General features: G+C 55.9%; 1 protein-coding gene across 4 annotated transcripts; it reads right to left on the bottom strand.

Moving 5' to 3' along the window:
* Positions 1–457: 457 nt before the first annotated feature.
* Papln (papilin, proteoglycan like sulfated glycoprotein) lies at positions 458–27,962 on the bottom strand. 4 transcript variants are annotated; one of them, XM_048362237.1, is made up of 29 exons: positions 27,152–27,294; positions 26,250–26,303; positions 25,999–26,058; positions 21,739–21,854; positions 20,731–20,791; positions 20,349–20,451; positions 18,295–18,425; positions 17,246–17,369; positions 16,711–16,791; positions 16,448–16,620; positions 16,214–16,343; positions 15,217–15,343; positions 14,371–14,578; positions 13,675–13,854; positions 13,437–13,578; positions 11,588–11,668; positions 11,151–11,400; positions 10,137–10,257; positions 9,722–9,860; positions 8,972–9,227; positions 8,756–8,938; positions 8,025–8,162; positions 7,764–7,884; positions 7,513–7,670; positions 6,862–6,999; positions 5,882–6,009; positions 5,688–5,796; positions 3,216–3,382; positions 458–1,022 (listed from the first exon to the last, which is right to left on the bottom strand). In XM_048362237.1, exons 1-29 carry the CDS (start codon positions 27,179–27,181, stop codon positions 847–849), a joined length of 3,885 nt encoding a protein of 1,294 aa, XP_048218194.1. In that variant the 5' UTR covers positions 27,182–27,294; the 3' UTR covers positions 458–846. The 4 variants fall into 4 exon arrangements, with proteins under 4 accessions (XP_048218194.1, XP_048218195.1, XP_048218193.1 ...); XM_048362238.1 differs by lacking the exon at positions 27,152–27,294 and adding an exon at positions 27,832–27,962 and having other exon boundaries at positions 7,513–7,666; positions 7,760–7,884; positions 8,756–9,227; XM_048362236.1 differs by having other exon boundaries at positions 7,513–7,666; positions 7,760–7,884; positions 8,756–9,227; positions 27,152–27,298.

The following is a 27,962-nucleotide window of genomic DNA, read 5'->3' as shown; positions in this document are numbered from 1 at the left end:
GCCTCAGCATGCGCAGGCCAGCCAGCTTTACACACGGAAGGCATATCACAGGAACCCCCTCAGCTAGCTGTGAAGTAAGGAGCTTTTCCTGTTTCCCTCCCTGATCCCTAGTCTGAGGCTTTACTAATACCATCCCACTTTGCTGATAGCTTTCATAACATCAGCAGGCTTTGAAGCGGACTGTAGCACTACCTAGGAAGATGAGAGGCTAGAGCAATGGACTGCTGCTTGACCCTACGTGACACTCGGCTCTCAACTCTCGCACAGAATACTTCCCCACACACCAGGAATTGGCATTCCCTTGTCAGGCAGGTGTGAACTTTAAAAACATTGCATGCTTCCCAGCTTGCTTTAAAATGCAGTGAATGGGTTCCTTGTACAGGGTGACATCCCTAACCAGAAATCCAGAATGCCCCAAAGTCTACACATTTTAGAGCGCTAACATGGCACTCAAGTGTTTCAGATTTCAGAGCATTTCATATATTTGAATTAGAGATGTGCAATTGATAAGGGCTACAAATATTCCAAGATCTGAAACACTTCTGGTCCCAAGCATTTCAGATAATAGGTCCTCAACATGTAGTAGGAACAGAAATGCAAAGGGATAAAGGAAAGAATGTCCCTATCTAAACAGATTCCCCCTCTTGACATCTCAGCAGCAGCCTGTGACCACGTCATTAGCAGACACTGGGAGGCTGCTGAGTTCAGCACTGGGAGAGTTTTTGAAAGGTCCAGTATCTCCAGAAGATGACTTCCTTTGCCAGTTACAGATTCAGTGAGGGGGCGGGAAGGGCTGAGTCTATCTTCTCTTAGAGAACTATTCAGAACTAGGGCTGGATCTAGCCTTCATCCCTGCTGCCAGACAGGCTGAGCATGCGGCTGGAGGCGGGAACAGCTGGCACAGCAGAAACTGGAATAATACTCGTTGCCACATAGCTGGGCCTGCAGGATCAAGTCACAGTTCGCCAGCTCTGGCTGGTCGATGCACTCGGTGCCCAGGTCCCTGGGCTGGGCTGCTGGTGCTGCAGAACAATGAGGGAGAAAGATGTGGGTGAGGCAGTTCTGTGTGGCACAGACTGACCTGCCAGGTGTGTAGCCTAGGAGTAAATACAGCTGCCACCTGTTTGCTGGCCTCCCTTCAGCTTGCAGCAGTACTCCAGTTGTTACGTGTGTCCTCTGTCCAGTGCACAACCCTTCCCAGACACCCAGAATTTACTGACTGGGTGATTACATATCTCTTCAAGTTAACTCCCTGCACTACAGTGGAGATCTGAAGAGCCTATATGACCGCTACCTCTGCCTCTGGATTGTACTCTGGTGTATATTAAGTCTTGAAAAGGATCAGCCCTAAGTAAAACTTGAGGCAGCAGAAGCTGTGTTATCTGCCCTTTGGGCCTATATCTAAACTTGGCAACATTCATCCAGCAGAGGGCAGAAGAGAGGCCTGGCGGAGGCAGGAGTGTCTGTTTCATTAGACAGTTTCACTGTGGTGGCTGTGGTTTCACAGCAGTGGCTCCACCAACCCTGTTATCAAGCAAATTTCTGATTCTGATTTATTTTCCCTGGTAGATACATCTATAGCTAATTATAAATGCAAACTGCTAATTCCCACTTGGTGTGGTACTTCAGCTCTGTCTTGAATAGCTAGGCAGACCGGACAGGAAGGACAGTGGCACATCCAAGCCCCACGCCCTTCCAAAGGTTGGAGCAGGTCTGTGCGAACTGCTTGGGCCCAGGGCACTCCCTGCCATTTACCCTCAGTGAAACTGCACCATAACCGACAGTGTCTCAGCCTTGTGTCCTTCATTTGGTAGCCTTTTTTCTATAGTGGTACCATCCTACAATATGACACTCACTAAGAACCAGGTGCTGGTGGCCCACTCCTGTAACCCACAGGAAACTGTGACCTGAAGATCAAGGTTCAGAACCAGCCAAGGCAGGAAAGTCTATGTGACTCTTAGTTCCAATTAACCACCAGAAAGCTGGAAGTGAAGTTGTGGCACAAGTGTTAAGAGTGCCAGCCTTGATCAGAAATGCCAAGCAAGGGCTGGGGATATAGCCTAGTGGCAAGAGTGCCTGCCTCGGATACACGAGGCCCTAGGTTCGATTCCCCAGCACCACATATACAGAAAACGGCCAGAAGCGGCGCTGTGGCTCAAGTGGCAGAGTGCTAGCCTTGAGCGGGAAGAAGCCAGGGACAGTGCTCAGGCCCTGAGTCCAAGGCCCAGGACTGGCCAAAAAAAAAAAAAAGAAATGCCAAGCAAGAGAAGGAGGCCCTAGTACTGGCAAAAAAAAAAAGATTAGCAAGAGAACAAGAACACAAAGTTAAAATATCACATTACTGATAAATGTATATATGCATATATATGGGTATATGATATATGTAGTCATGTTTATATAAAATTCATATTTGAGCATAGAAAATGTGAGACTATAGATATATGTTCATATATGTATTTGTATGAATGTATGCATATATATGTACATTCACATATATGTATATAGAGAGAGGTGTGAGTCAAGTGGTAGTATCAGCAAAAATTCTGAGAACTGGAAGCTCTAAGCCCCAACACCATCCCCCCACACAAAAAAAAAGTATTCTGAGCAGTTGAAAGACTTGGGTTCTAGTCCCCTCTGGCGTAAGCTCTCTGGGGGTCTCATTGATGAAAGGGTGATTAGAACCCCTGCCTTCTAGGATTTGGGCTGTATATATGCTCAAAAGATCAAAAAGGCACATTATCATTATACGTTCACTACTTGGTTTTTAAGAATAAAGGCTATTTGTATTTATTTTTTGTGGTGCCGGGGATGGAACCCAGGGCCTCGCAGGAGCTACATTCCCATTGCCATAGGACTGTCTTTCCACCGGGTTAGAATGGACAGACTTCAGTGGTCTAGCTGCATTGAGCATTATAATGAAAGCCTAGCCAGTTATGGCTTCCAAAATAAGACCAACAAGTCTGTTAACAATGCCTAGCATCTAGCTTGCAAAGCACGAGCACTGTTTCCTTTATCTGCACCCCCATCCTTGGGTGGCAGGGCAGCTCTACTGTAAGGAGGAAAGTGAGGTTCAGGACAGTGACAGCCAGAAGTTAGCAGCAGAGTGAGCCAAGATTTGAATTGGAGTCCCTTAGACTGTGACCCCTGACACTTTCCCAGAACCCACAACCAGCCACGGGGAAGGAGCGAGTACCGTGGGGCCCGTGCCCCCCTACCTGGCGGCACCACCTTCACCTCGGTGCTGCGGCTGGCTGCCTGGCTCCCTCTGTAGGCGCTGCATGTGTAGGCGCCCTCGTCCCTGGCCTGCAGGTTGTGGATCATCAGTGTGCCATCTGGGGACTGGCGTACCCGGTTGCCATCGGCCTGCACTGGCAGCCCATTCCTGGAGGGGCGAGAATGCGGAGAGAGCCTTCCAGGACCATGAGTCGTATGGCCCTAGGAGACTGGGAAGATGGAGGGAGGAGGTTATCAAGGCCATTCTCCAATAGAGCCTTGCTCCCCTGACTTTCCTGCCCCACAGAAGATGAACGGGCCAAAACATAAGAGAAACCATGGCCAAACCACACACTCTGATCTGAGCTGTAGTAACCACAAAGGAATCCCACTGTGGCTTTTCCTTGGCCAAGGAGCTGGATGAAGAACACGTGTCCTAAGCCCCGCTGCCGCCACACACTGGGGAGGGTGCTGCGGTCCGGAGCAGCTCTTGTGAGAGAGGCTGTGGCAACAGCTGGCCAACAGCGAGAAGACACAAGGGCTCCAGAAGGTACCAGCCACAGCAAGAAGTGCCCATGGGAGGCAGGAGCCTGTCAGCAGGGTCTTGGGCTCTGGTCAGGAGTCTGCACTGGGGCTGGTGGGGAGTCTGAGCTAGGCAGGGATTGAGTGGGGGGCTGTGGGGGAGAGGGGACTCTAGAGGAAGTGCATCCAGGGTAGTGGCTGCTGCCCGGTGCACAGGGATGGGGTTGAGGGATGTGGGTAAAGATCAGAGGGTGGGGGTGGAGGAGAGGAAGCACTCAAGTGGGAGTTACTGTATGATGGTGCTGGCCTAGCTGGGAGACTCAAGCCGAGGCTGAGGTGTGAATGGCGACTGTATTCTATTTGGATTCGGTGAGAGGGGGGCTGTGAGATACTACGAGACATCAGATTTGAGACCCAGCTGTGTTATCAGCCCCAAAGGTAAGGTCCTAGGGTGACAGCACCAGTCAGCACTTGAAACCCCGCCCCTGACTGGGACTTCCGGGAGCAGAGGGAAGGGAGCACGTCATGGTCAGCAGTGCACTACAGGTCAGGTAAGGACTAAACTGTGTCCTGTGCTAGTAGGACAAACAGGCAGCAGATGGCCTTCCAGTCTCTTGGAGCTGGGGCTAGAATGAGAATAGGGCAGTAACCAGGTAGAGACGAAATGGACAGCCATTCTGTAAGGGTAGGAGTTGAGTACCCAAGCCCCTGGCATCAAGGTCACACCAAGGGCAGCTGACATTCAATGGCCCAGCCTTTTCTCCCCTCCTATGCCCAACTGTTGCCATCCCAGAACCTTTTCAAAAATGGCCACTGTTGTTACTTCTGGGAACATCATTACCCCTCAGTCATTACAGCTCAGCTGCAGTCACCAGCCCTGGTTCTATCTTCCCTCCCTCCACTCTCCTGGGTGCCAAGCAGCCTGCCCTTCTCCGTGCAGAGGCAGCACCGGGGCAAGCCACATCTGGAGATCCTGGGACACAGCTGTCTCCTTCCTGGAGCATCCTGAGCCCCAAGTGAATCCCAGAAGCTAGCCTAGGCCCCACACACTCCAGGAAGGAGAGGCAAAAACCACAGTCTGAATAAAGAGTGAACAAGAAATTAACATCTGAGATAAAAGGTCCCAGAAGTCCCTCATGCTGTGTGGTTAGTGCAAGTGAGATCTGGTCGTGTCTGCAAGCATCTTCTATTTCATGACCTAGAGGGAATTTATTACTGGCATTCAGTGGGTAGAGGTCCCACATACAGAGGACCAAAACAACCAAACTTAATTGGTCCAAAATATCAGTAATGCTGAGGTTCAGAAACTCTAGTGCCACTGGTGGCTCATGCCTATAATCCTAGGTACTCAGGAGGCTGAGATCTGAGGATCACAGTTTCCTGCCTGGGCTAATCTATGAGATTCATCTCCAATTAATTACCAAAAAGCCAGAGGCGGAACTGTGCCTCAAATGTAGAGTGCTAACCTTAAGCAAAAAGTTGAGGGACACTCACATATTTTTTTAAGTGTAGTGTAAAAAAAATAGCAAAAATAATAAATAAAGTAAACCAGAGTGCAGGCTTGCCTATAAGCACAGCACTTGGAAGGCTGAGGCAGGAGAAGCATGAGTTCAAGGCCAGCCTGGGCTACATGGTGAGACCCTAACTCAAAACCCAATGTAGCGGAACCAATGGAAAAGTAAGCTATCCTAAAACGTCATGGTGAAGGACGAGGCCTCTGCAACCCCGCCACTGGCACCGGGCCTCAGAGAAGGCAGTGGTGACAGCGACATACATGGCAGAAGGAAAGGGGACCCACCTCACCCAGGTGTACAGCATCATTCCCCAGAGCCGGGGAGAGCAGAGGAAGGGAAGGGGAGGCCAGGGTGGTGTACAGCTGAGCTGTAATGGCAGGAAGGGTCATGACGCTTCCAGCACAGACAGGGAGGGGCTTTCCCCGACCAGCACTGTACCTGGACCACCGAATGTTCACGCTGTCTCCTACCACCACGCACTGCAGCCTGGCCGTGTCGCCCTCGCTCGCTGTCACAGTAGGAGGCAGCCCCGTGATCGTCAGCTCCCCTGGGCACAGGAGGCAGCACAGTCAACCACTGCCCAGACAGGGTACCTCAAAGGCCATCGGCCCCGCTCACAACTGCCACCTTACCCAGCACTCTGAGCTGGACCCAGCGCTGCTCCCTGTCCTGTCCATTGAAAGCAACGCACGCATAGAAGTCGCCATCTTCCACTGCCACTTGGCTGATGGCCAGCGAGCCATCAGGCTGCAGCTGGTGTCTAGGGACCAAACACAGTCAGTTGACTCTAGTCCGAAGGGAACCAGCCTGGGGCCGGAGGCGCGGTGAGGCAGGGGTGAGATGCACAGCAGCGCCCACTGTTTGAGGAGGAATAGCCCAAGAGCTCCTGGGCCCCAGACCCTTGCGCCTTTTTTCTGCAAACACTTTGATTTCCTTTTTTTTTTTTTTCTGGCATCAGCATCCAGCATTTGCTCACCATGCTTGCTTAGCTGGTACCTTATCATGTGAGCCATGCCTCCAGCATGGATTTTTGTTGGGTACTTTGGAGTCTCTTGGACTTTCCTGCCAGGTCTGGCCTTGAACTGCAATCCAGCCTCTAGAATAATTACAGGCATGACATACAGGTGGCCCACCTAACACGTGGCTTTCAAGCCTAAGAAATCAAGTTTTCTAATAGAAAATAATTCCACTTTGGGTTTCTAGTCTTTGTGATCACTTACATAGGCTCCAAACATGGTTGTACCTATCTATGACTTAGGATCTTCAGTCAAGCTTTTATGTGTAAACTAGAAACAGCATGAGCCTACATGTGGCTCCTGCAGATTACACTAGAAAACAAGCCTCACACTCCAGGTGTGGCCAGTAAATGTCAGCCACCAGGATTCAGCCAGAACCACGCTGACTCCATCTCCTCATGTCAGTCTTGGTGTGTTTGTCTCTTCTTTCTGTCTACCTGACCCATTCTGGAAAGGCCCAGGGATTCCATTGCCGGCCCGCCCAGGAGTCCAGTGTTCCCAGTTCCATCTCCCGAGAGCCAGGCCTCCTGCTCCAGCCTCTGCAGGCCTGGGTGGGGCTGGAGGCAGCGGGGAGGGGAGGAGAGAGCTGCGTGCACCTGGGGGAGGAGACGGGCTGTCCATCCCTCTGCCACTCAATGGTGGGAGGCGGGAAGCCTTCGGCTCGACAGGTCAGCACAATCCGCTGGCCTGGACTGGCGTCCACCACCCCTGGCTGATTCCGGTCCAGACGCAGCCTGCAAAACAAGCCACCCATCGCCATTAGGGGCCCTGGTCCGCTGCCCCACGTCCATTAACACAGTGTGCACAAGGCCCCATCTCCCTCCCCAGCCAGTTGTAGCTTTGAACTTCACTCCTTCAGTCTGTGTGGAACACCATCCCTAAATCTACCTCCAAAGCTCAAAGCCACTGTGCTGTCCCCACCTTGTGCTTTCACCTGTTCTTGACTGCCCCTCATCCACCCCCTGCCCCCTCTATAAACTCAACCATTCCTCACGGGCCTCCTTCCAGAAGCAACCTGTAGGTGTCGCCCTCCTCAATGGCGAGTCCTGCACCCAAGGTCCCTCACTTAAGCCCCATGGCTCAGAGGCCAGGGCTTCCCTTCCGCCTTGAGGCCCAGCACTCAGGGCAGGGTTCGTGCCAGGCCCAGCATCTGGTGATGGCACACACCTTTCCCTCCTCTCACTGGGACCCAGGACCCTAGAAGCTGGTGAGAGCCTAAGAGCAGGGTGAGCTGGCTGAGTTGTTACCTGGTCGCAGGCCATGGCTGGGAGGAGGGGACCGCACCGCGGCCCCCAGCATCTGCCCCTAGCCTGGAATCCGGAGGTCGATAGCCCTGGACCGGGTCCCTGAGACGAGGGACGGGCCTCCGCTCAGGGTCAGATGGCACTGCCGTGTCGCCTCCTGCAGTGAGGTCCCGAGAAGCCAGGTGTGAGTCGTGGGGAGAAGGAACGGGAAGGAACCCGAGCCATCGGGCGGAGGACGTGTGGGACGCACCTATGATCCTGAGCTGGACCTTCTGGGGGTCGTGGCCCGGCCTGAGGCTGCCGCAGCTGTAGACACCAGCATCCTCTGCCCGCAGGGGGCTGATGACCAGGGAGCCATCAGCCTGCAGCCGGTGCCTCAACAGAGGGGAAGGGAGCTGTGAGCCTGGGCTCCGAGGGCAAGGCTGAATCCTTCCTCAGGCCCTGCCTCCGTCCCATTCCCAGTCAGGGAGGACACCCTCCCTCACTCGAGATGCGGTCATCTCCACTACACACACCTGTCAGAGGAGATGGGCCGGCCATCTTTCTGCCACTCAGCCTGTGGGTCCATGAAGGCATCGCCAGGACAGAAGAGCTGCACCAATTGCCCCAGAGCTGCCTGCACCAGCGACGGCTCTGAGCTGGCCAGGCTGGTCCTGCAGAGGTGAGAGGTGAGGCCCTGCGTGAGGGGGTGAGGCTAGGATCAGAGACCACCACCACCATGGGTGGTGGCCATAGGCCTCAGGGGACCTACAACTCCCGTGGGAGGCCAAGCTCCAGAAGCCTAGAGACGCAGGACTTGGCCCCAGCACCAAGCCCAGGCAGGGTAGGGGATGCTGGGAGAACTACACATGCCATACCCACTGGGGGGTGCGGGCTGAACTAAGGTGGGCACATACCCAAGGATAGAAGGAATAAAAGAATCAGAAACAGAACCCACACTAAGCCTAGGAGATGGGCAGAGCGGGAAACACAATCACCATTTCACATCTGAAAAGGCGGAGTGACCCGGCCCAGAGGAGACAGGCTCAGGACCACCTGGCCGTGCTAAGGGGGAGTCTGGACATCCCCTTCTGCAAGCATGTCTAGGAGGCACCTCCACCCACCCCTGACAAGGGCAGCAGGGCCCCCAGGCAGGGCTGTGTGCCACCAGGAGCTAGGAAAGGGGGGTGCTTTGAGTGCGGCGGTTTAGCTCTGACAGGCTCAGCTCCCGGGCACCCTGCCCCCTCCCGGGGAAGGTCGGCCTCACCTGGAGTTGCTGTGGGAGGGGGGCACCGGCCGTCCAACATCCCTGCCCAATCCAGGAGCCCTAGGCCCAAGCTCCTGGCTCCAGGGCTGTTGTCCAAAGGCTGAGGGGGTGCGAGGGGCTTCCCCTGGCCCAAGCTCTCGTTCCCCCTGCCAAGGGTCACCAGAAGGGGAGACAAGTCTTGGGATTGTGTCCCCACTTCGGTGCCGGCTGGTCTCCTGCTGGCCTCGGGAATGGCCACCCGCATCCAGATGTGAGCTCTGGCCAGAGGCCCCAGGCTGGGGATGATGGGGCCCAGGCTGGACCGGACAGCTGCTCATACACTCCTCCTCTGAGAAGAAGTTATTGGCGTTACCATGACAACCGCCAAACCAGAAGCGGTTGCACCGACCCACGGCTGGGACGAAGTACCAGCGGGCAGTCCAGTCCGTACAGGAGCCGTGGGCGCTGGGCAGCAGACACCGCACTGGGTAGGCTGGAGGCAGAAGTGGGCCATGTCACCCAAGTGGCCGGTGATAAAGTTGCACCTCCATGCCCCTGCGCCTCAGACCTATACAGGCCACTCATTTCCCACGCGTTAGGACACAGCTGCATCTCTGCCTGCCCTGGGGAGCAGAGCCACTTCCAGCCACCCGCATCCACAGTACCGAGCCCCCAGAAGGACAGAACCAGGTGCCTAGAAGCCCCCCTTCCACCCACAGCCAAAGCTGACCTCACTGCCTCGCTCTCCTTGGGCCTGTGCACCGGCTTCCAGCCTGCCTATTCTAACAGCCCTCCTGCCAGCCTGCCCCATCTGTCCACATTCAGACAAGACAACGGCAACCTCCACAGAGCCCTGACCACCAGCCTGTCGGCTTTGAACATCCCCAAGACTGGTCCCTGGTAGCTTGCCAATGATCACCCTGTGTTCCATCCAGCCCCAGGGGCTTTAGGTGGTAGCTGGGGACCCAGTGGGAGCAGGCCACTCACGGTAATCGGGCTGGCCCACACAGCCTTCTCCAAGCGGGCCGGAGGCAGAGGCCACGTCGTCATAGCAACAGCCAAACACAGAACCCCGGCACTCCATGGGCTCGCTCTGCTCGGCCTGGGGCCGGTGGGCTTTGGGGGGCTGGAGGGGAAAGTATAGAATTGAGGAGTTAGGAAAAAGTCTGTCTCTTGTGGGGACCCAATGCTTCCTGGTGGGAAGGGACAGAACGGTGAGTCTGAAGTGCACAACCCCATCCTAGGGGGAGATGAGAGGCCAAAAGTGTGGACCAAAGGCCATGTCCGAACCCTGTGTGCCCTGCAGAGGGCGCCCCAGGCCACCGGCAGACGCTGCCCTCCCCCCACCAAGGCCCGGCCGCACTGATCATGTGACCCTCAGCACCCTCCGCCACATCCTTACCATGGCGGCTCCTGCTTGGGTCCCTGGCCTGCTCCCAGTGTTGCCCCTGCTGTAAGACCTGCCACAGCCAGCTTGCTGGGGCCCCTCAGCCGCAGACACCCCATCGGGACAGCATCCATACCTAGACAGACAGCATGCAGCCTTGTCTCACTGCCGGCCCCGATCCTGCCCTTTTGCTGGCTAGCATGGCAAACCAGGACTCTGCGCTGCCTGCAGGGGGAACTGAGCAGGGGAGGCCCCTGGCTCTCAAGACAGCGAGCACTGCTGCTCAGGATGCAACGCCCTGCCTGTCCCGGCCTGTGCCCTCCTCCACGGCCACCCAGTCACTTCCAGTGAGGGCCACGGCGATTGAGAAATACTTGAGTCACACAGAGAACCCCTCAACCAACAAGGGGGATTCATCGGAACCAGTTCAAACACAACCGCAGATGGGAGACGGGCCAGAAAGGAGGGCTCCATCGTGTACCTTTCTTCCACCAAGCAGGTGTTGAAATGGTGGGTGGGAGGGAGGAGAGGTCGCAGAACCTCTGGGCTGGCTCCTGTAGCTTAGGTTCATCCTCACAGCCCCACCCAGTGGCCATGCTGGTTTCCAGTTCTCAGATGTGGAAACCATGATCCAAGTCACTAAGCACACAGCTGGTCTGTGACTGAACTGGTAAACAATCACCCCCATCCAGACAGGCCTTGGAAGAGCTACGGGGGAGGGCACTAGGTAAGGAGTCATCACTCAGCCTCTCTCCACAAGTCTAGGGCAGAGGGGGTTCAGAGATTTGGGGAAACTAGTTATCTTTTGTCCAGCTTGCCCTTGTCCAGATTGTCCTTGACAGCTGCCCTAGATAAGGGGGAGTCAAGCCTCAAGATCACACATCAGGGGAGCTCAGAGACTAACCCTCAGGAGTCCACACCCTGAGCTCTGCAAAGCCCATCCCCCTTCCTAGGCAGCGATGCTGGCCTACTGCCCACCATGGCGCTGCCCACCACCCTTCTCTCCCCTGCTGGGCTGTCCCAACCCACCTGCTCTGTTGACATGAGGCACCAGCCCCAGGACAGCCTTGCCACTGTGGCCCAAGAGACACAGAGCGCCCATCGGGGCAGCACCCATGGGGGCTGTGTCTGCAGTCTCCAGGCCCTGAGCTGGACCTTGGGGGTAGCTGGTGTGGAGAGCGGGCTGGGCCTGGAGGTGACACGTGGGCCCCCTGATCTCTCCTGGGGTTACTCCGGGCCCAGGGTCGTTCCTGAGCAGCCCACTGCTGGTCTCTAGGGTCTAGAAAGGGAAAGGCAGGATGATAAGCCCACCTTAGTCCTCCCACCCCACGTCCAGTGTCCACACTGGGACCACTGCTCTCCGGTTCCATAGACCCTCGGCCACCAGCACCCCCGATGGAGACCCTCCACCCACCCAGACACAGGGTGACAGGGCTCTGCTTGGGAGGCAAAGCCCAGCTTCCTACCTGAGGAAGGGGCCACCCGAGGGCCTAAAGGCATCCGGGGGTCCCTGGGGCGGGAATGTGTGTTCTGCACACTGGGGACCTCTGCAGGAACCAGGGTGACAGGTGCGGGGGGGCGGGGGGAACAGCCAGAGAAAAGGAAGGACCAGAGATAAAATTAACAACCCAGAATAAAGCAAAAACGATAACAGACTTCTTTCCATTGGACTGAACAGGGGCTGGGTGTGTGGCTTAGTGGTGGAGCATGCGCTGTAGAAGCACGAGGGCTGGCCAGCACGCTGCCTCATAGCTGTCACCCCAGCTCCCCAGGAAGCAGAGAGTGGAGAGGGGATCGGGGCTTAAGGCCAGCCTGGGCAAAAAAGGTAATGAGATCTCCATCTCAACAAATAGCTAGGCAAGGTGGGGGTGTACCAGCTACAAGGTCGGTGTCGGTGGGGAGACCCCAGTTCTGAGGCTGGCCTTAGGCAAAAAGAGACATCCTACCTGAAAAATAACTAAAGCAAAAAGGGCTGAGGGCATGGCACAAGTGGTAGATCCCCTCCATCCCCTGCCTAGGTTCAAGTCCCAGTGTCACCACACACACATAAAAAGCAAAAACAACAAAATATTAGCAGGCCTTGGGGTGGTGCATGTCTGTAATCCTAGCTACTCAGAGAGGCTCAGATCCAAGGATCATGGTTCAAAGCCACCCTGAGCAGGAAAGTCTGTAAGACTCTTATCTCCAGTTATCTAGCAAAAACAAACACAACAATAACAAAAAACAACAAACCTGAGGTGAAGCTGTGGCTCAAGTGGTAGAGTGCCAGCCCTGGGCCTCCATACTATGCCTGCATTGAGTCACACAAACCTGGGCAACCCCTTTGATCGTGACCAATGGACAGGGTGGGCAAATAGAGGGGAGAGATGCTGCCCTGGGGCCATGCCCTGGGCAGTCGTGGAGATCGGCTGTGAGAAGCACTGTCTTAGTGACCCTGCCCCCAGCTCCATTGGAATCCGGTTGATACCAACCTCAAAGTGGCACAGCTCAGAGGCTCCATCACTGCACTTCCAAGAGAGGAGCCTCCCTCCCTCCTCCCTCCTCCTCAGCAATACCCCACCCTTCCTCTGTGTCATGCCTATACCCCAAGCAAAGGCCAGCCTCTGCGTCCTTCCTCCTGCAGGTCTTCCTGCCTGGGAGACCTCTTTTCCCAGAGCAGTGGAGATGAAGGGAAGCAGGAAGAGGGGGCGGGGATAGTAGGAAAGCTAGTCTTTCCTGGGGAACTTCCTTCTCCTGGGACTCAGTCACTCCTTCAGCAAACAATTGCTGGGAGCCTACTTCTGGGACAGGCTGAAGGGATCAGGAGTATAGCACATACCTATAATCCCATCTACCCGGGAGGTGAGATGGTAAAGGATCCTGGTTCAAGGCAACTCCAGTACAGAAATTAAAAAATAGTGAGATCCCCCTATCCCAACAGAGAAGCCAGATGTGCCCGTGCCTGCCTCTAATCCCAGCTGTGCGAGAGGAACAGGTAGGAAAATCAGTCCAGAAACATAAGACCTTATCTGTAACAAAAATCAACGCGAACTACATCTGGGGGCATGGGTCAAGTGGTAGCGGGCCTCAGGTACAAATCCCAGACTAAGGAGATCAGGGGCCTAAGATGCCATGGTACAACCACAGCAGCACAAGGAAGCCAGGACAAAGCAGAGAGGATGCCATGCAGGGAGGGGTGCTGGTGATGGAGGAGAGGGTGGGCTTTGCAATGGCGAAGACAGGATGGGGAAAGCAAGCAGGGGGCTGGGGTATCCCGGGCAGGAAGCCCACTGGCCGGAAGTGGGCGAGAGCACCCCACCCCGTCCCTGGCCTCACCCTGAGTGTGGCCGCAGGGGCGACTGTGGCAGGGCTCCACCTCCGCAGGCTTGGGCTGCTGCCGGTTCCCGCAGTGGCCGGGCGGCCCACGGGCGCACACGACCTGTCGCCTCCGCATGCCTGAGCCGCAGCTCTTGGAGCACTGGGGCCCGAGGGGAAGAAGAGAGAGCACTGAGGCTGGGGGGGGGGGGGCGGGGGACAGGGTGGGCAGGCCCGTGTGGGGGGGACGAGCACTCACCGGACTCCAGGGGCCCACATGCCAGGCCTGATCGTGGACGGGACAGGCCTCCCGCACGCAAGGCTCACTGAGGGGCGGCCGGTTCTCCAGGGCGCACGCCACGGCCTGGAGCACAGACCCCTGGGCGCTCCTGCAAGTGACCCTCCTCCTCCTGACGCCAGCGCCACAGGTGACAGAGCACTGGGAGAACCGAGAAGCGGCTGTCAGCAGGAGCTTGTCCCAGCCCCGAGGAATCACACGGGCAAGGCAGCCGGAGGCCCACCAGCCTGGCACATGCAGACAATGCCTCACCACCCGCCGCTCACTCCTGGGCCCAGAGAGGCTGAGCCACTTTCGGGAAGTCACCCAGCTTAATCATGGTGGCTGATACCAGAGTGGGGGGGGGGGGGGTGCAGCAGCACTTTTTACATCCTACTTTATTTGTAGGTACCAGGAGCAATCTCCAGCCTCAGACATTTCAGCCCTTCCCTCACCCCCAAAACTACCTTTAGCTGCTTCTCCAGACCAAGGGAAAGCCCTTGCACCCAGCTCCCAGTCTTAGAGAAAGGAAAAGACCCTGAGACAGTGTTCAGAGCCTGTGTGGTCCCAGCCTTGCCCACGGCTCCCAGGACAGCCTGCCAGCGACTGCCCAGGCCCCGGGCCCCATTCTTGATCGGCAGCCCAGCCTGGGTGGGGAGCTCCTGCCGGAAGCCTCACCTCTCCCCAGGGCTCCGCTCTCCAGGTGGCACAGCGGTGCAGGTTGCAAGCCTGGGTAGAGGGGGGCTTCCCGGGCAGGCCTGCGCAGTGGGCCTCGTCCATGGCCTCCTGGCCACCAGCCCCATCGGAGGAGACACAGTAGACAGAGCGGGTCTGGGAGCCACCCCCACAGGAGGCTGAGCAAGGAGCCCAGGGCCCTGTCTTCCATCTGGCAAAAAGAGGGGATCAGATAAGGAGGAGACAGAAGAACCACCCCCCAGCCCCAGCCTACCAACCCTCTGAACCCCAGGCCTGCACTGATGGGCTAAGGAGCTCTGCACAGAGGCCACTATCACTGCTGTCTGCAGGGGCCTTACAACTCCAAGCCCGATGGTTGCTCCTCTTCTAGCCCAAACACCCTCCTCTTTCCTGCTCACCACATCTTATCACCCCAGCCAGGCCCTTTTCTCGACAGACCCCACCTTGGATGCGACACTTCTGGAGGACCCATTGCGCCACACTCCAGGCGGGTGCAGGTAAGACACCCTTTAGGCATGGATAAAGGCATCACCAATGCCAACAGGCTCTTTGGCCAGAGCCCTGGCTCAGCCTCTTGCTGGCTCAGACAGGGACCTCTGATACTGTCCCCAACCCTCCTGCCACCAATCTGGGCATTCTGAGCATGGTGTGGGCCCAACCCTGGACCTCAGGTTCTTTTATTGGCCCCGTTGGTGACAGCTGCCACTTGTGGCAGCCATGGCTGGGAAGAGCTGTGCTCCTTGACCTCTTCGGTGTCTGTGCCTGAAACAGCATAGACTTTTTTTCCCTTCCACCCACCAGGAGCGGAAGGGACTGGCAAGGCCTCACCGCTTGGTCTGCGGGCACCGGTGAAGGTTGCAGGGGCGTCGGTCAGCTGGCCGAGGCTGGCGCTGGCACATGTGGTCAGGGTAGACCTCATTGTCCATGGTGCAGAACACAAGGCGGGACTGGTGACCTGCCGGTGGCAGCGGACAGCCAATCAGACAGCGCTGTCTAAATGCAATCTGGGCCAGCCACCATTCTGGACTCCGCCCTGGGCTCATCCCGATGAAGTCTCAGGCAGGCTTCTGAGAGAGGTGCCATCATGTCCCCACTGTGTGTGTATGTGTGTGGGTGTGTGGGTGTGTGTGTTGGGTGTGAACTTAGGACCTGAGCACTGCCCCTGAGCTTTTGTGCTCAACTTTAATACTCTATCACTTGGCCACAGCTCCTCTTCTTGTTTTTTGGTAGTTAACTGGAAATCGTCTCCTGGACTCTGGAAGCTGGTTGGTGGCTCATACCTATGATTCTAGCTATTCAGGAGGCTGAGGTCTGAGGATTGAAGTTCAAAGCCAGTCAGAGCAGGAAAATTGGTGAGATTCTTATCTCCAATTAACCACCAGAAAACTGAAAGTGGAGCTGTGGCTCAAAGTGACAGAGCACTAGCCTTGAGAAAAAGAGCTCAGGGACAGCACCCGGGCCCCATGTTCAAGCTCCACAACTGACATAAAAAACAAAATTAAAAAGTCTCCTGGACTTTCCTGCCCAAGTTGTCTTTGAACCGCCATCCTTAGATCTCAACCTCCTGAGCAGCTAGGACTACAGGGGTGAGCCACGGACACCAAGCTATTACCCCCAATTTATACAGGAGGAAGCAGAGGTTCAGAGAGTGAGGTGTGGGTAGCAGCAAGGGACTTCATGCCTGGTTCCTGGACTCCACTCCACGGGGGCTCTTGGCCTAGGAGATGCCTTCCTAGTCTTCAGGTGGGGGGTCCCTAGGAGGTGGCCCCACCCCACCCCCACCATCCATCTCCCCAGGGGGCTGCCCTGGGCAGGGGTCCCTCACCTCCTCCGCACTGGGCGCTGCAGTCGGTCCAGGAGCCGTGGCTCCAGCTGAAGGCTGGGCGGGGCCCCCGGCGGCCCAGCGGCAGGTAGTACTCATAGTGCACGCCCGGGTTGCGTTCTTGGCTGATGAGCTGCACAGCAAGGTCTCCACTCAGGTGACCCTCAGAGTGTTGGGGGACCCTACCCACCCACCCAGGACATCCCCTCCCCCCCGCACCCTCCCCAGCCTGCTCACCTCAATGATAAGCGGCTCGGAGGTGGGGCCCTGGGCCAGGAGCCGCTCCGGGACCAGATCCCCTTCGGAGCCCCGCTCATAGTGCAGCACCGTGCTGGCCACCGGCAGAGCCTGGGCCTCCTCGATGCTCCAGTGCCCATTGAGGTAGTAATCCCCGCCAAGACTCCTCACCGCTGCGTGCAGAGGAGGGTGGCTGTCGAGTCAGCAGGGGGGGAGGTGGGGGGCTCTTGGCCCCCAACCCAGCCCCCAGCCCCCATCCTCACCCAGGAAATTCCTGCTGGCAGCTGCCTCCTCAATTCGGATGCTGGTGGCCCCGGCCGGAATGATGAAAATCTGGTTGTAGCCTGATAAGGGGACAGAGATACAGGGGGGGTGCAGAGTGGCCCCATGCCTCCCCCTCATCAAACCAAGGGCAGGAGTCACCCCCAGACTCTAAGCCACACAGCACAAAAGCGAGTGAGGAGGCTTGGGGCCCGGTGCTGCTGGCTGAGGAGAATTTTACAACAGCCCCGGGGCGGGGGGGGGGGGGGGAGGGGGGTTGGTGAGAGGGTGGGGTGGGGAGGGAGAGAAGGGAGGGGCGCCCAGCGGTGGTCATGCCAGATCAGACAAGTGGACAGGGGTCCCCCAGGGGTCCACCCCCCACCACGGGGGAGCTGCCACATGGGATCCCAGCCAATGCCCCTACTGGGTGCCACGAGGGCTGGTCAACTTGCCCCCTCCCAATAAAAGGAGACAGATGAGCAGGAGGCAGGCAGATGCCCCCCCACTCTGAACTGTGCGGCCCCCACTGCGCCCCACCTCTACTGAGGTCATCTGCATCAAAGGTGCCTGTGACGGGGTAGCAGGAAGAGCCGTCCCCGCCGCACCGCAGGCACTTGTCCTCCTGCTTGAGCGAGTCTAGCTTGTGGTCACAGCCGACAACCTGGCGGGAAGGGGAAGGGGAGAGGTGAGGGCACGATGAGAGAGAGCACAGGGCGACGCCGGCATGCCTGGGTTCCAGCAGCAAGCCAGGGGGGCAGACAGCCCGCTCGCCCAGCACGCAATCGGGGTTCTAGTATCCGCCCCCATCTTCCTCTGGAGGCCCCAAACATGCGTTTGGGGAAAACAGTGGCTTATTTTCCTTCCTAAGAAAAGGGATCAGGTAACCTACAGGCCAAGCCAGGTCAGAGGCCAACCCAGGAGCCCCTGGGAGCCAGGCCCTGCCCTGGGAGCTGCCGGGCTGGTGCCTGGGTCTGCCACCCCAGCACGCTGCAGGGGAGGAACTAGCCCAAACCTGGCTCTGACCGGGCACGGTAAAGCAAACTGCGGGGAGACAAGCTTCTAGCAGCATCGCTGGAGCACCCTGTTGTGGTAGTTTCGGTCTTGCTGAAGTCAGTTTTAGTTGGGTCCCTATAACATGCCACCCAGAGGTTTATTTTGTTTTGTTTTTTTAATAAAGTTTGAGCTCTCAAAAGGTAAAGGTAAAGCTGGGCACTGGTGTCTCATGCCTATAATCCTCATGGTTCAAAGCCAGCCCAGGCAGGATAAATGTTCATGAGACATTTATTGAGACATTTATCTCCAATTAACCACCAGAAAACCATAAGAGGAACTGTGGCTCAAACTGAGTAAAAAAGTTCAGGGACCGCATCCAGGCCCTGAGTTCAATTCCCGTGACTGACCAAAAATAAAAGGGCAAAGGTGGGGGGGAGGGGCCCGGTCCACAGGGCATCTGTCATAGACTCTAGGAGTTAGGCCTGGTGACCTTGTAACCTGAGAGGTCATCAAGCTCCTGACACCCCCCTGGCCCTCTGGAGACACCTGTCCGAAGCCCACCACCAGGAGAGGTAGGGGAGGCACAGACTCACCCGGCAGGTGCCTTCCACACAGATGTCCCGCTTGCCCGGCTCACAGGGCGTGCCGTCTACCACCGCCTCCCGGTGCCTGTAGTAGAAGTTCTCTCCCTTGGGGATGCAGTTCAGTTCACACTGGTTTGGGGCTGGAGTGGGCAAGAGAGGAAAGCTGAGATTCCCCCACTCGGGGCCTGACCCCACAGCAGGGAAGCACAGACAGGGGGGGAAGCACTGGCATGGCTGGGAGAACAAGTTCTTGCACCCCTCCCCTGCTAGCACAGAACCCCACCCTCATGGGGGGGCGGGGACATTCTCCACGAATCAGCTACATCTCCAGAGAGCCAAATCAAAGTTAGTCCCAAATAAGGGAAAAGCTATTCTCATTTATAGTAACAAGCTCAAAAATGTTAAGAATATGCCACTCTAAATTATCGAAGCATCGTGCATGCTACCTGTGACATCAAAAAAATGATTATGAAGACTTCACTTCAATCGGAAGATGAAAGATGACAATTGCGACCTAAATTACAAATGCATAGATATATGTAGAGAAGCCTTGAGCAAAACAAAGCCAGAGACAGTGCTCAGGCCCTGAGTTCAAGGCCCAGGACAAGCCAAAAAAAAAAAAAAGATGATAATGTGCAAAAGGGTGAGATGATCTGCTAACAAAGAGATCCTATAAAAGAGGTTGGCCTTGAACTCCTGCACAAGTGATCCTTCTGCCTTAGTCTTTTGAATAGCCAGGATGACAGATGTGTGCCACTTACAAGCTTAGGAATTTCTGTTTTTTTTGTTGTTGTTTCTTTCTTTGTAGGTTGCAGGGCATCAACTCAGGGCCTGGGTGCTATTCCTGAGCCTCTCTGTGCTCAAGGCTCGTGCTCTACCTCGAGCTATGCCACCACTTCCGGTTTTGAGTGGTAAATTGGAGATACGAGTCTCACAGAGCCTTTTCTGCCTGGTCTGCCGATCCTCAGATCTCAGCCACCTGAGTAGCTGAGATTACAGGCTTGAGCCACCAGCACCCAGCTGACTATTTATTTTTATTATTATTATTTTTTTTGCCCAGTCCTGGGGCTTGGACTCAGGGCCTGAGCACTGTCCCTGGCTTCTTTTTGCTCAAGGCTAGCACTCTGCCACTTGAGCCACAGCGCCCCTTCTGGCCATTTTCTGTATATGTAGTGCTGGGGAATTGAACCCGGGGCCTCATGTACACGAGGCAAGCACCCTTGCCACTAGGCCATATCCCCAGCCCAGCCAGCTGACTATTTTTAGTGTGTGTTTTGGTGCTAGGAATTGGAACCCAGAACCTCCCACTTGCAAGCAATCTACTGCTGAGCTATAGCCCTGTTAAGGGCTGTTATATTTAATACCTATATTATATCTATATTATATATACACTGTTTAACCCCAAAGGATTAACAGGATAAATCATAATCATATCCACAATGCAGACAGCCTCAGTTAATCTTTTTTTAATCCTTCATCTGGAAGTCAATCATTCAAGGGATAGGTATAAACTTTTATTTCTTCTAGTCCTGGAGCTTGAACTCAGGGCCTGGGCACTGTCCCTGAGCTTCTTTTGCTCAAGGTTAGCACTATACCTCTTGAACCACAGCACCACTTCCAACTTTTTGCTGAGTAATCAGATATAAGAGTGTCATGGACTTTTCCACTCAGGCTGGCTTTGAACCTTGATCCTCAGGTCTCAGACTTCTGAGTGGCTAGGATTCCAGGTCTCTCTATATGCAGGTGGTTTTTCCCAGCTGTATCTCTTCAGAAATGCCCTCCACCCTGCTCCTCGGCCGGTCCTCGGCACAGATGAGAAGTGGGATTCTCCTGGCCAGAGCCCCTTGCAGGCCCTCCTGCAGTTTGCACCGCCATTCCTGGCCTCCCCAACACAGCCAGGGCTGCAGTGGGTGGAGGCGCCACACTGTGCCACCTGCCCACGTTGGCATGCGTGAGCGCATGTCCACAGACGGGCACGTGCTGGCGGCCCTGGTGGCTCTGCAGGACTTAGGTGACCTGGTGACAATGGGGTGCGTGGGCACAGCCGCCAGGCGGGCACTCACCCCCGTAGTAGGGCAACCACCGGTACCGCTGCCCCTGGAACTCCATGCCGTCCAAGTCTGCGCATTGCTGGGCCCGGAAGTCCCGCGTGCCATGGGGACAGCTCTGCGCCATGGAACCCAAATATGAGTCCCCAGTATCTGCGCCCGGGCAGGGTCCTGCCTGACCCCAGCCTTCCCCATCCAGGAGCCCGCCCCGGGGATCCCCCCGCCTCAGCCCTCTGCCCCTGCAAGCCCCAGGAGGGGATCTGAGCCCCAGGGATCTCATGTGCGGCCCTGGGGGAGGGAGGATGGGCTACTGGAGAAGCAGCCACCAAGGCCAATCCAGGGTGCAGGCAAGGAAGGGGCCCAGGGAAGTGGGGGGCCCGGGAGGGGAAGCCTTTACTTCTGTGCGGCAGATTTGATGGCTCCGGGCCGGGCCCACGCAGCTGGCACCTCCATCTCTCCTGTAGGGTGAGAACACTGGGAAGACCCTAACATCCCCTCCCTGCAGGGCCAGAGGCTGGGGGGGGGGGGCTCCATGGTGGGCAAAGCTGAGCCAAAGTGGAGGTCAGGTGAGGGGTGTGGAGCCACCCATAAATTCCTTGGGGGAGGTGGGGGTGTGGGGGATGTGGGGGGTGGAATTAGCCCTATGTTTAGCCTGACTCCTCCTCCTCCCCCTCCCCCTCCCCTCCCCTTCCCTCCTCCTCTTCCTCCTCCTCTCCCCTCCTTCCCCTCCTCCTCTCCCCTCCTCCCCCCTCTTCCCCCCTCCTCCCACCTCCTCTTTTTTCTTCCAGTACAGGGTTTGAACTCAGGGCCTGGGCACTGTCCCTGAGGTTTGTTCTCTCTCTCTCTCTCTCTCTCTCTTTCTCTCTCTCTCTCTCTCTCTCTCTCTCTCTCTCTCTCTCAAGTCTAGCACTCTGCCACTTGAGCCACAGCCCCATTTCCAGCTTTTTGGTGAGTAATTGGAGATAATCGTTTCACCGACTTTCGTGCCCGAGGTGGCTTCAAACCTAAAATCCTCAGAAACAGAGTTCACACACACACATACACACACACACACACACACACACACACACACACACACACACACACACCCATCACCCAGTGCCGGCAGCCATCCCTCTGAGGACCCATCAGAATGCAGAGCACAAAGTTAAACACTTCTGGAGAATCTGCTTGACCAGCGCGGACAGCAGAGAAATCACAGGCCTCAGGAATGGCTGGCTGAACAGGCTTCATTAACAGCACAAATGGACGGCCTGCCCGGTGCTGCAGCAGGAGCCCGGGACGCAGGCTGGCTTTGCTTTCCTGTATTCCACTACTGCTGCTTCCAGAACCAATCAGTCCCTGGTGGCCCAGGACCCCAGCCCCCCACGAGCCAGAAGCCAGCTGGCCTTGTTGTCTTCCGTACCTCTGGGAGTAGCAGGGGCGCTCCCGGAACCTGACGCCCCCTCCACAGGTCCTGCTGCAGGGGCTCCACTCGCCCCAGGCACCCCAGCCGTCACTCTGCCGCCTCACCTGGGAAGCCTGGAGAAGACACAAGCAAGCCCTCATAGGGGCCCCCACACCAGATCTGGAGTCTCTCTTCTAGAACTGTCACTCCAGGACATACCGACACTGTCAGGCATGCCAATAGGCTCATTGCAAAATGAGCCAACTAGTGCGGTGGCTCACACCTGGAATCCTAGCTACTCAGGTGGCTTAGCTCTGAGGATTTGAGGCTCAAAGCCAGCCAGGGCAGTAAAGATTGCAAGACTCACCTCCAATTAGGCACTAAAAAGCTGGAAGTGGAGCTGTAGCTCAAGTGGCACAGCACTAGCCTTGACAAATAGTTCAGGGACAATGTACAGGCCCTGAGTTCAAGACACAGGACCGGTACACACACACACACACACACACACACACACACACACACACACACACACACACAATGAGGCAGATAGAGGAAGCCCCTATGCAGGGGTTTGACTTGATTTCGCAATGTTGACAGACAATGGATTAAAAGCATGTGCCATTTCTAGCAAGGGACTTTATTTTACAGTGTTGCCACATAAGAATCTGTAGGGGGGAAAAGCCACTGGCACTCATTAGAGAAAGCTAGTATTAATGCAGTGGGAGGGAGGAGCAAGCTCTTCTCTTCCCGGGACCGGGCCCCCGGAGCCCTGCTGCAGTGAGTCTAGCTCTCCAGTTACCTCCAGTTACCTGAGGCAGTACAAACTGCACTAAACTTGCTGAACTAAACACAAAGCCAAGAAGGAAGAAGTAGCCAGGCCAAAGGTCTCACCTTTCATGTGTAACTCCTTCAGCTCTACAAGGACCCAATCCCAAGCTTCCCAAACCAGAGAACAACATATCAATGCCAGCTCTTAGTGACATGAAAACTGATTGGACCTAGTCTCTTGTTTTCAAAAGGCAGGGATTGCAACAACCCAGATGCCCTATGATAGATGAATGGATTAAAAATTTAAAAAAGAAGGTACTTATACACAATGGCATTTTACTAAAAATAATATGCCATTTGCAGGGAAATGAGTGGACCTAAACTAAATCATGTTAAATGAGCTAAGCCAAGCTCAGAGACAAATGGCACATGTTGTCTCTCATATGTGGAAGCTAGATCTAAAATACACAAGGACAAATCATATAGGACTCTAGGCATTCACACACAGTGAGACCAAAAGAGGATACTCTTACCGGAGGAACACAAAGGCTCAATGCCTCAGTGCCCCTGATCATATAATGTAATATGTGTCTAAATGAACACCAGAAAATGAAAATGAGGTTTTTTCCTCTTTTCTTTTTGTCGTGTTTATCTTTGAGGAGCAAGCGTAGCACAGAAATGGAGGGTCAAAGGGTGAACAAGTACAGCAGCGATACTCACTAGATACTATGTTGAAAATGAGTATACAACTTGTAGGTGGGATGGGAGGGAAAAATAGAGACAGCAAAGGAAAAGGTGACATTGTCCAAAAAGAAATATACTCATTATCTGACATATGCAATGGTAACTCTCTACACATCACTTTTATAGTGACAATTTTTGTTGTTGGTCATGGGCTTGAGGGCTGTCCCTAAGCTTTATGGCTCAAGGGTAGCACTCTACCACTTTGAGCCACAGTGCTACTTCCAGTTTGCTTGTAGTTACTGGACATAAGAGTCTCACAGACTTTCCAGTCACTAATGGCTTTGAACCAGGATCCTCAGATCTCAGCCACCTGAGTAGACAGGATTACAGGTGTGCACCACCAGTGCCTGGCCTTTGATCACAATTTTTTAAAAATATAATGCAAAAAAAGACAGTGATAACATGGTGGGTGACTAGGGTGGGCTTCTGCTCGCTTCTCCCCCACACCAGACACCAAGCCTCATCAGCGCATGACAAGAATTCAGGACACCCCCCCCCCTTTCCCTCCCTGTGGGCTGCTGTCCCCTTATGCTGCCTTCCCCAGTCTGCCCTTCCCAAGGCCAGGAGGGGTGCCCTGGCCACAGAGCCACCTCAGGCCATTGGGATGAGAGGAAAAATGGCGGGAGCACATAGCTGTCCTGGGGCTGGGCCCATGGGGAAACGCCTCACATTCTTCCACTTGGTGTGCCTGGCACCTATGGGGTGTGCACACGTGCACTGGGCCGCCCGCACACTTACAGAGGAACCCTATCTGGACTCATCTGGGTGAGCCTAAGGCTCTCCCGGCACCCCATGTCTCTGCAGGAAACATGTCGTCCGATCACGAGCAGAGCCAGCACATTTTGTTCCTTGTAATTACGCGCGCACGAGCTGCTGTGGCAGCAGTGTGGTGCCCGGCCCGGCCCAGGCCTGTCCTTGCCTGTCTCCTCTGCTCTCTGCATCCCACCCATGCCTCCTCCGGCTCCACGAGGAGCTCCCACAGCAGTCTGCTGCCCACGGAACATGGGACATGGGACACGGAGGAGAGAGACAGAGCAGGGGCGAGGAAACGACCCAGGGTTGGACCTCGCTGCCACCACCTTTAATTACCTCGAATCATTCATCCTCTCAAAGAAAACCTGTGTCACAGAGGGCCCCTGAGAAGGTGCTCAGCATTCCCGGGGGGAATCCGCTGACTGGGGCAATGGGCCGCACCCTACCAGGAAGGGAGAGGGGTGAGGGAGGAGGAAGCCAGGCTGGGGTCCCCCTGGGACTCACCCTGAGAGAGGAAGAGGTAGGAGGTGACTCTGGCCGTGTCTAAGGGCAAAGGTACCTAACCCTGTCGTAAGTCTTCATTCCCTGCACCACGATGACCTGCGGGCTGGGCATTCTAACTCCCAGAAACAGTTATGGAATGGCTTTAGGTCAGTGCCCCATCCACCCGGGCGTTGGTATACATGCAGCTGGGCACCAGCACATGGAAGGCCTCAGAGGATGGCACCTCAAGAGCAAGGGCCGTAGGGTAGCAGAGGTAAAGGTGACCTGGGAGCTGGCAGGTGGTGGAAGGTCATGAAGAAGATGGCTGTAGTTCTCCTGCGGCTCACCCTGTGGCTGGTGATGGACCCTGAGCTCCTGGAGGACTGCCCAGCGTGCATTCAACTTTGCCTGTTCTTCTCACCCTCCACTCACATTTCACAGATTCTGCACCACCTCCAGACTCCCCCAAACTGCAAATAGTCTGAATCCTTCCTCAGGGGTGGTCTCTCTCTCCCTTCTGCCTGCCACACAGGAGGTGGACAGGGTATCACCCCCACTGTCTCTCCAGGGACCGGGCCTGTCTGCCTCTGTGCCCTCTAGTATGTTAGGTACCCAACTCGGCAGACCCTCTCCTCCCAGAAGGAGCCATCTGGAATATTCTCTGCAGCCTGGCACCAGTGGCTCACACCTGTAATCCTAACTGCTCAGGAGGCTGAGATCGGAGGATCACTGTTTCAAGACAACCCAGGCAGGAAAGTCTGTGAGAGTCTTATTCCAATCAACCAGCAAAAAAGGGTGGTGAAGCTATGGCACAAGTAGTCAAGCGCTGACCTTGAGCAAAAAGAGATAAAGGACAAACTGTAGGTCCTGAGCACCCAGGTGCTCTCTGCAGGAAACCCTGCCCCTTGGGCCCCTTTGAATGAAACTCCACTTGATGACCAGTTGATTTCCTGGATCCACTCTCTGCCCTAGCAAGGAAGCCACTAGCACCCGTGACTAAGTTACAATGAAGTCAACTTTCAAACTTCCTCAACTGCACTAGCCACATTTCAAGGGTTCAATAGCCACACAGCCTAGCGGCGGGACAACAGAAGTGCCCGATTTTCCCATCTATCTGGTTGGAAGGCTCTGCTGGCTAGCCCTGTGCAGGACTAACCCCAGAGAAAGGAAATGATGGGCCAGCAACACTTTGGCCTATATAGCCCAGCTGAGGTCAGGCAGCTGGTATCTGGGCTGTGGGCATCTCGCCCTGCACCTGGCCCTCACTTGCCTTTCCTCTGAGGAGGGGCTCCCCAGCATTAGCTAGGGCAGGAAGGACCGTACCCACACCCTTTTGAAAGGAGAGTGTAGTGGGAAGCTCTGAAGTGCCAACTCCTGGTGGCATCTTTCTGGCCTTGCCCCTCCGGGGAATGTTACTGCCACCCATTCAGCAGGAATGGGCTCCAGCCCGCCTCCCACAGCATCCTGGCCTGGCCTTGCTCCCCTCTACCAGGGTCCTCCTGGATTGGGGCTGAGCGGAATTGCACTCACCTTTGACCCTGGTGTAGCTGTAAGCAGCAGAGGCAAGAACAGAAGCAGCAGCATCTCCAGCTGATGGGAAGGCCATGTGTTAGGGTAGGAGGGGCTGGGCCCGACCCGACCCGACCCTCCCGCCCACCTACCACCTCCTCCCACCCCCAGCCCCAGTGCTGTGGCAGCAGCAGTGAGAGATACACAGCATCCCAGAGGTGGTGGGACACCCCAGAGAACATTACAGGCCGCACACCAGCCATGCAACTCACACGCACAGAATAGAAAGTGCCCATCCCTGCCAGAAGTTCAGGAACCACTTGTTTCTGGAGGCAAATAAAAAGAAGAGAAGACAATGAAAAAGACTGCTACAGTTATTGAAAACAGGGAGTTCAGCACCAAAGGAGTCAGGCTTCTTGTTTGAAACCAATCAAGAAAATCCTTTTTAGAATGCCATTCCAGCCAGGCTCACATCTGTAATCCTAGCAAGTCAGGAGGCTGTGATCTGAGGATTGAGTTTTGAATCCAGTTGGGGCAGGAAAGCCCATGAAATTGTTTTCTCCAATTAATCACCCAAAGATGGAAGTGGAAACTGTGGCTCTAGCGGCAGAATGCCAGCCTAGAGTAAAAAGACAGTGCCCAGGACCTGAATTCAAACCCCAGTACCAGCACAAAAATGAACAAAAATCTTGTCCTATATTAAACCCGAGCCAGCCTTTTCCTGCTTAGGAAAGCTCCACCAGGTGCAAGTTCTACAGTGCGCACACTTGCTCAAGCCTGGCAGTGTACATGTGTGTGTTTTGTCTGCACACACTACAGGGGTGTGTGTGTGCACTCATGTCACTGTGCACAGGACAAGCAATGTATGTGAAATTCTAAGGCTCTAGAATTCTTCTTTTTCTTTTTGCCAGTTCTGACACTTGAACCCAGGGTGAGTACTGTCCCTGAGCTTTTTTGCTCAAGGCTAGCACCCTACCATTTGAGCCACAGCACCACTTCCGGCCTTTTCTGTTTATGTTGGTGCTGGGGAATCGAACCCAGGGCTTCCTACATGCTAGGCAAGTACTCTACCACTAAGCCCCATTCCCAGCCCTAAATGCTCTTAAAGTGCAAAAATGATTCCGCTTACGGGGATAAAACGGAGCACACAAAAGCCAAATTCGGCAAAATCCACCCTAGCACATTTATCAGCGCCTGCACTCATTCATTTGGCACCAATATCGATTCTTGTAGTTATTTCTTTTCCTGGTCTAAGCGTGGATTCCCGGGGCTCCGCACCGCCAGCACCCCCAGGCGGGAAGCGCGCTCCGGTGACAGCCTGGGGACCCTGGCAGGTGGCAGGCAACAAGCCCTCTAGGGGCGGGTGAGGCCCCGGAGAGACTGCAGGAAGGACAGGAGGGGTGAGCCGGACTCGTGGCTGCCCCCCCCCCCCCCCCCCCCGCCAGCCACTTGGCCTCTGCGATCGCCAGTATCTGCAACTCCAGGATCCCCGAAGTTGCAAAGGTTCCCTGGTTTTGGGGGGAGTGTGTGGTAACAGGCAACTCCGGGCCAGCCCCCGGGTCTGGCCACAGGGCAGCCTCGGGGACTCGCCCCGGCCCGCGCACCCCGGGATGCATTCTCCCCCATCCCCAACACCAGCCCCCCCCCCCCGCCCCCGTGTGCCGCACGTCGGAAGCCGGGGACCTGAGCACCCCCGGCGACCCGGCTCTGCGCCCGCCTGGGCGGGAGACAGGAGATGGGGTCTCGCCTGGACACCCCCTGCCCCACTTTTCCCACCCTGCCATCGCCACGAGCCAGGCGGGGCAAATCCCCGCGCCTCCCCGGCTGCAGGGCGCCGGCTCCCCGCCTTCCTACCCGTGCGCGCGCGCTCCGCCGTGGGTGACCGCCCGGCCCCGCGCGGCCCGGCTCGGCTCCGCTCGGGCCCGGCCCCCGCTGCAGCCCCGAGGTCCGGACGCGCGTGGAAAGAGCGCACGCAGCCCCGCCGA

Source organism: Perognathus longimembris, chromosome 14, assembly GCF_023159225.1.
Source record: "Perognathus longimembris pacificus isolate PPM17 chromosome 14, ASM2315922v1, whole genome shotgun sequence".
Lineage (NCBI taxonomy): Eukaryota > Metazoa > Chordata > Mammalia > Rodentia > Heteromyidae > Perognathus > Perognathus longimembris.
This window is presented reverse-complemented; position numbering and strand designations above follow the sequence as displayed.

What these genes read in the sequence shown, in the direction of transcription:
- Papln (XM_048362236.1), bottom strand. Translation starts at nt 27,181, where the DNA reads ATGAGTGCAGGCGCTGATAAATGTGCTAGG. An exon ending in GTGGTTGCCCTACTACGGGG is followed by an intron (nt 18,426 to 20,348) that starts GTGAGTGCCCGC and finishes TGCCCACTCCAG; the next exon opens with CCCCAAACCAGTGTGAACTG. An exon ending in ATGTGGGCCCCTGGAGTCCG is followed by an intron (nt 13,579 to 13,674) that starts GTGAGTGCTCGT and finishes CTCGGGCCCCAG; the next exon opens with TGCTCCAAGAGCTGCGGCTC.